A 7,030-nucleotide genomic window follows, 5' to 3' on the forward strand; every position below is an offset into this window, starting at 1 on the left:
CTGCGCCCCGGCCCCCAGGGGAAGGGAGGCCCCGCGGCCGAGCAGCGGCCTCCTCCCTAACAGACTGGATGGCTTTGAGGCTGTCACTTCACCCCCGCGTGTGCAGCGAGGGCAGCCACCACCCCGGCCCCGCACAGCAAATCAGCCAGAAGATGGTAGAGTGCTTTGCGAGCACAGGGCGCTCCGGGGGCCTCGCCGATGGCTGGAGCGGCGCGGGAGCCTTGGGGCGGGGGTCCCAGGGGCGAAGCGCGGGCGCGGTCGCCGTCCGGCCCCCGAGGCGCGGCCCCGATCCACACGTCCCGCCCACCCGCCGCGGCCCGCGAACCGCCGCGCTCACCGCCCCACGTGGGGCCGCACGGGCTCGCGGCTCCGGCTCTGGATTGGCCGCCGTTCAGCCAGTCAGAGGGCGCCGTCCGCAGCGGCCGCGACGATTGGCCGCCGCGGGCCGGCCGGGGAGGGGGCGGGGCTTCCTTTTGTTCTTTCCTCCTCGGCGCCGCGCGCCCCACCTTCCGCTCCCCGCCTCCCGGGACCCCCACCCGGAGCCGGGCCCCGGGCCGCCTGGGAGCTGGTGGGGGGCCGCAGGCCGCCGCCTGACGTCCCTCCAAAATGGCCGCTCGGGGGGCCCGGCCTTCCCCCGGCCCCCAACTTGTTCACACGCAGGAGAAAGAATCTACCGCCTGACACGAGGCCTGTGCAGGGTCTGACCTTGGACAAGCCCTTTCAGTTCTCTGTCGCTCGGTTCCCTTACCCTTGCTTTCTCTCGGTCTCCTAGGAATTGTGGAGAAGAGCCCATAAAAAATGAGCTTGGGATCCTTGTACAATGTAACAAGTGAACGACAGAAGGGCTCGGGTTTTTCCTGAGAGGGTGCACGTGGGGGAGTGCCGAGGAGGGGAGCTGGGTGTCCGGATTTGGCTAACCCGAGACCATCGTCAGCGTGACGGTCCTTTCCTAATCGCGGTTGAGGAATCCTGTCCCAGTTGGGGCTGGGTGGGGGATGGGGCAGAGAGAAGCCCCTGCCTAGGCCAGGCCAGCTGTGCAACTCTCCCTAAATCATCCCTGCTCGGGCGCCTGGGTGGCTCAGTCGTTAAGCGTCTGCCTTCAGCTCAGGTCATGGTCCCGGAGTCCTGGGATCGAGTCCCACATCGGGCTCCAGGCTCAGCGGGGAGCCTGCTTCTCCTTCTGACCCTCTCTCCCTCTCCATGCTGTTTCTCTCTCTCAAATAAATAAATAAAATCTTTAAAAAAAAAAATCATCCCTGCTCTTCACTCACTCTTCCAGCGGTCTCCCTCTGGGGTGCAAAGGGGTGGCTCTAGGAGCCGGGGGCCCACACAGGGAAATAGGGGCTCTGGGCTGGGCTAGGGTTCAGGGGTTCAGCTTTGAGTCTCCCTCCTGGCTCACCACCTTCCCCCTAGAAACTGCCAGAAAGCATTTCCAATGTGGTGGCGGCCACACACACACATCCCCCCACGGGCAGACAGGCTGCCGGACTGCCCAGGCTGCAGACCCAGGGCTCCTAATCTCTACACAGAGACCTGAGGTCCCCAACCAGCTGCGAGCTCAGAGGCTCAACTCCTTTTCTTCCACCAGGTGGCAACCAAGGAGACCACCAGGCCACGGCAGGGGGGCCCTAGGAAGGGGGCAGCCAGGCCCCAGGGAATCTTCAGCCCCCCTCCCATCGCCCATTGACCTGGAAAAGCCCCCAAGCCCTAGTTGATTAGAACCCTAACACTGGCCCAGGAACAGCATCTGGACCAAAACAGGAGTCATCTGCCTGGAGCTGGGAGTCCGCACAAACCATAATTCCTTGAGAAAGACAGACTCTGGTCTGATCAGCGTTCAGAATGCCTCTGTGCCACTGTTGGAGCTGTCCTCAGTCACAGACGTCCCGGTGGCCTCCGCTCCCGACAGGCAGCATGGGAGCCAGGGGCCTCCCCCCTAGCCTGGCTCCAGTGGCCCCTGGAAGGGCTCCTGGCCCGGGGGCCCTGGCAGGTGTCTGCTGCCTCCTGGGGGCGGGGTGCTGCAAGGCTGACATCTGCAGAGTGTTTTTACTGTTGGACAAATTGAATCAATTAAACAGGCCCCATCTGGGTGGCTGGGCATGGCACACAGGAAGAAGGGAAGCAGAGGCAGGGGACAGCACACCTGTCTCTTGGGGCGTCTCCTGGGTGAGAGTCCGGGGGGAAGGTGGGAGCGGGATACATCCCTTTCCCTGCTGTTTAGGGGGCAAGGACCCTCGGTGCTGCCCACAGTGAAGGAAGAGAAAGCCAGCCCAGGGCTGCTGTGGGGGGAGACTCAGCAAGTGGTAAGTGGTGCCCGCTCCCCGCTCTGCCCCGCTGAGCGACACCCATTTCTCCACCTAAGATTCAGGCATTCTGGGCTTCTCAGCCGCCTGCCCTACAAACTTTTGGGGCACCAGAGCTTCCCAACACCAGCTCCTTTCAGAGGTATTTTGTTGCTCACAGACACACACATGCACGCACACACATGCACGCACGCACGCAGGCATGGAGGTCTCCGGAAGCTGGGAGGCTCCACCTAGAGAGGAGACAGCCCCAGGAGGCCCAGGGAGCGAGCAGAGGAAAGAGGAAACAGACTGTGGAGGTGATAGCTGGGGCCCCCAGTCACCCACCTGGAGCGGAAGCCCCCCCTCGGGGGCAGGCCCAGAATGATTTAGGGGCTGGCTGCTCTGTGACCCAGCTGACCCAGAGCTGGCCACTGCCTGGCAGCCCCTACAGCTGCTGGAGTGCGCCCAGTCCCCTGACTCCAGCAAGGACAGCAGGGCCACCTCCTCGACACCCTCCTTCTCCTGGTGCTGCTGGCAGTGGGACAGGGCCCCAGGGAGTCAGGCGAGGCTGCCCCCACCCCCCGGCTGCCAGTCCCCGCACAGGTACTTGCCAGAGGGCTCTTGCTCATCGCGTGCCATCGCAGTGCTGCTCTCACTGTCCACCCTGAGCAGCCAGCCCACAGCTGTCCCTTGATGTCACGTGACTGTGACCAGACACCCCCCCCCCCCCGCCCCAAGGCAGACAGGGTCTTATCAGTAAGCCGCCATGGAGGACAGAGTGCTCAGCCGGAGACTTTCATCCACCCTCACTCAGGAGCCACAGGGCAGAGGCTGAGAAAGGGCGCTGGGGTTAGGGGTTGGCTGAGGATCCCACGTCCAGGAATGAGCCCAGGCTATGGAGGAGGAGGATGAGGAGGCCCATGGCAGGGGGGCATCAGTGTAGAAGCTGCCCCCTTCCCAGCCAGGCCACTGTGAGGAGGCAGCCTGAATTCCAGGCCCAGCTTTGCAGACAGAGGTCCTGCCAGGTGGGGGAGAGCCAGGGCGGGGGGGGGGGGGGGGGGGGGGCACTCTCTTGGTTCTTGCTCGCAGGTCACTTGCTGAGGACCCCACTCCCCCTAGGGTAGAGCTTTGAGGCACAGAGGTATTGGGGGCGGGCCAGACGGGTCTTGGCCGTCTAGTACCATGTCTTGAGGAAGTGGCCGCTGAGGCCGTGTCGCAGCCATCCCCTCTAAGGGCAGATCAGTCCAGGTTTGCTTGCAGAGGAGCTGAGCACCGAGCGGTTAACAAGGAGGCACATGGCCCTGGAAGGGACGGACGGCGGTTACTTCGCTCGCATTTTCGCCGCTACCCGGGAGCTGCGGTGCAGCCTTGGGGCCGGAAGTGGCTGCCTGGCGGGTCTGGGGACCAGGTCTCAAGACGTCTCGCGGCTTCCCGCTCCTACTCTCCGCCTACCATCCTGGTGTGAAGCAGGAGATGAACCTCGGGCGCCGCCGAGGGCCCTCCCGGCAGGAGCCAGCCGGTGGGCAGGAGCGGTACGGGGGCGCCCTCCAGCGGCCGCGTCCCGGAAGGCGGCCGACCTGCCGGACCCCGGCGGGGAGGGGAGGCGGGCGGTTCCCCGGCATCTGGCCCTCCGGACCCCTCCGCACGCAGTGGACAGCGCCCCCGCCCTCCCGGCGCCCGTATTCCTGATTGGATGGGAGGTAACTTAGGAACCAAAAAGGAGGCTGTCCCGTGAGAGTAAAAAGCAAGACGCCTTTTGGGGTGACTCTTCTGGGTTCCCGCCGAGATGCCCGAGGGGGCGGGGCAGGGGAGGAGTGGAGGGAGCACCGGATCCGGAGCTGGGTCTAGTTCTATCCCCATCAGGTGCGGTGTGCGGCCAGTGGCCTTGTCTCCGTCGTGGACACGGCCTCTGGTGGGTGCTTCCCGGTGAGGCCCTGTTGGCTGCAGAAGGCGGCACACACACCTGCTCAGCAGCGCGTCCCCGCCCACCCGGAAGTAATCAACGCGTCCTCCCCCAACCCGGCCTCACCTGGGTCAGGAGCACGCTCGGAGCGGAGGTGGCACGCACTATCTCCAATATTACTGCTTTAAATATTTCAGCAGCTGGGGCGCCTGCGTGGCTCAGTCGTTGGGCATCTGCCTTCGGCTCAGGTCATGACAAGCCCCGCATCGGGCTCCCTGCTCGGCGGGAAGCCTGCTTCCCCCTCTCCCACTCCCCCTGCTTGTGCTCTCTCTCTCTTTCACTCGCTCATTCTCTCTCAAATAAATAAAATCTTTTAAAAAAAATAAAGATTTGGGCGCCTGCGTGGCTCAGTCGTTGGGCATCTGCCTTCGGCTGAGGTCATGATCCTGGGTCCTGGGATCGAGCCCCGCATCGGGCTCCCCGCTCAGCGGGAGACCTGCTTCTCCCTCTCCCACTCCCCCTGCTTGTGTTCCCTCTCTCGCTGTGTCTCTCCCTGTCAAATAAATAAAATCTTAAAAAAAAAAAAAAGATTCATCATGTGGCACCATGTCAGAATGGCCGTCCTTTTTAAGGCTGAATAATATTCCGCTGTGTGGCCGGACCGCATTTCGCTTATCCCTTCGTCTGTTGAGGGACGCCTGGGTTGTTTCCATCTTTTCCCTATTGTGAGTAGTGGTACAATGAGCACTGGCACACCGGGATCTGTGGGAGCTCCTGCTTTCACGTGCTCGGGACACATAGCCGGGGGGGCGGGGCGGCTAATTCTATCTTCAGCGCTCCGACGGGGGACAGACTGTTTTCCATAAGGGCTGCACCAGCCCCGCAGGAGCCTCCAATTTCTCTACGTCCCCATCACCACCTGTTCCTTCTCTTCGCATTATTATTATCACACTGTGGCATTAACTTTTTCAAAAAGTAGTATTTCCTTTTTTAAAAAGATTTTATTTATTTATTTGAGAGGGAGAGAGCCTGCGCACACAAGCAGGGGGAGGCAGAGGGAGAGGGAGACTCCCGGCAGAGTAGGGAGCACAAAGTTGGGACTCGATCCCAGGACTCTGGGATCATGACCAGAGTTAAAGGCAGACGTTTAACCCACTGAGCCACCCAGGCGCCCCTAAAAAGTAACATTTTCATTACTAATTATATGTTCATTGAAGATAATTTATAAACGACAGAGAAGAAAACATTTTGTCTTTACCGCCAACCCCACCACCGCTGATCTTTGGTGACGCTGCTGGTTTTTACAAGTGTAGCCTTGGTTTTTGGATCGACAGGATGATGGCTAGGGGCAAGCAGAGGTGGCGGGGGCGACTGGGACGCCCTGCGTGGGTCGCCCCGGGCTGTCCTGGCCAACGTGGGGGGCTTTCCGGTTGGGCAGACTGTGGTTCTGTGCACAGGTCTGTTACGGGGGGATCGCAGACTCACTCGCGGGCACACTTCGCCCACTCAAGGACCGCAGCCGGAGCGTTCAAGCAGGGGCCCCGCCGCCCCGCGCCTCGACCCCGCGGACCCGCAAGCTCGCCCGCCCAGCCTCCGCGGCCTGCCTGGCCCCCGCCGGCCGGCCCGCCAGGAGCCGCGCGTCCATTGGCCGACAGGGCGGCAGCCTGGGCCAATCACGCGGGGCGGTGGCCCAGCACCCAATGGGAGCGCGGTGGGCGGGGCGGCAGGCGCGTGCGCACTGGGCCCTACTGCGGCCCCGCCCCCGCCACAAGGGGGCCGCCCTCGTCTGACCTCGGGTTCCCCGGGGCGCCCGGGGTCCTCGCGTGGGGTGCGACCCTGGCCTGTGCTGGAAGTCTGGGCGGGCTCCTGCCTCCTGGCGGGTGCGCCCCCCTCCCCCCCGCCGGCCTCGCCGGGCTGCCCCGGGGTCGGTGCTCGCCCGCCCCTCCTCGGCCCCGGGCGCCCGGACCCTCTAACCTGGACCAGGAGGAGGAAGCGCTGTGTTGCCGCGGAAACGTCATTATTGTAGGAGAATCAGCGCTGCGGTACAAAAGGGAGACGCAGAATTTACGAGACGGCCCCCTCGGAGAGCGCGGGGCGACATCTGGCCGCGCATTCTGTGAGACAAAGGCGTCCCCGGGCCCGCGAGGCCGCAGCGGCTGGGGTCCCCGTCGGGGCGGCCCCGCCTCCCCTTGCCTCCCCCTGCCCCAGCCCCGAAGCCGAGAGGAGAGGTTTCGAGAATAGGCTTTGGGAGAATTTCCATTAGGTCAGCTCTGCTTCAGGGAGTAACTAATAAAATCAAGGGCGCCTGAGACCCCCGCCCTTTACGCGGAGATAACTTATGACGGGTTCCAAAGGCCGGCGGGGACCCTGGACCTCCAGGACAGGACCTTGCCCCTTGTCTCGGGAGCCGGGTCTCTCGCGGGGTCCGACCTCCGCACGGCCGTCCCCTCCGGCCCCCGCCCCCGCCTCGGGCCTGCCCAGGTGGCCGGGGCGGGGCTCTGCACAAAGGCCGCAGGGACCCGCAGCCTCAGCGCACAGAAAGCCCCCTGTGATCCCGCCCCAGCTGACGGATGACGGAGAGTGAGTGCGAGGCCCCGGGGCAGCCCCCGGCCTCCAGGAAGGACACTGGGCTGAGGGACAGGGCCAAGCAGGTGCTGCCCCCTCTCTCTTCCAGGGAGCCCAGCTCGGTGCGCAGAGCCCTTTGGGGAGGAGCATGGGCGACAGGACCGATAACACTTCGTTCCTGTGCACAATGGGGGCCACGCTTCAGGGACAAGCACCACTCCATCCCCTTTCCCCCCCTCCTCTCTGTTGCACAGTCCTGGTTAGGGGAGGGGGGGGC

The 7,030-nt window shown here is 63.8% G+C and overlaps 1 protein-coding gene across 1 annotated transcript; it reads left to right on the forward strand.

The window, feature by feature from the left end:
• The first annotated feature begins 5,400 nt into the window (after positions 1-5,400).
• Positions 5,401-6,566, forward strand: LOC135363050 (collagen alpha-1(III) chain-like). The gene has a single exon (XM_064583698.1). The coding sequence runs from the start codon at positions 5,524-5,526 to the stop codon at positions 6,427-6,429; it is 906 nt and encodes a 301-aa protein (XP_064439768.1). The 5' UTR covers positions 5,401-5,523; the 3' UTR covers positions 6,430-6,566.
• Positions 6,567-7,030: the final 464 nt, after the last annotated feature.

The sequence above is a fragment of the Mirounga angustirostris genome, unplaced genomic scaffold (assembly GCF_029215605.1).
Source record: "Mirounga angustirostris isolate CCGP_5_RB_7025 unplaced genomic scaffold, mMirAng1.0.hap1 SCAF_17, whole genome shotgun sequence".
NCBI lineage: Eukaryota > Metazoa > Chordata > Mammalia > Carnivora > Phocidae > Mirounga > Mirounga angustirostris.

Excerpts from the sequence above, each read along its gene's own strand:
- LOC135363050 (XM_064583698.1), top strand. The coding sequence starts at position 5,524 with ATGATGGCTAGGGGCAAGCAGAGGTGGCGGGGGCGACTGGGACGCCCT.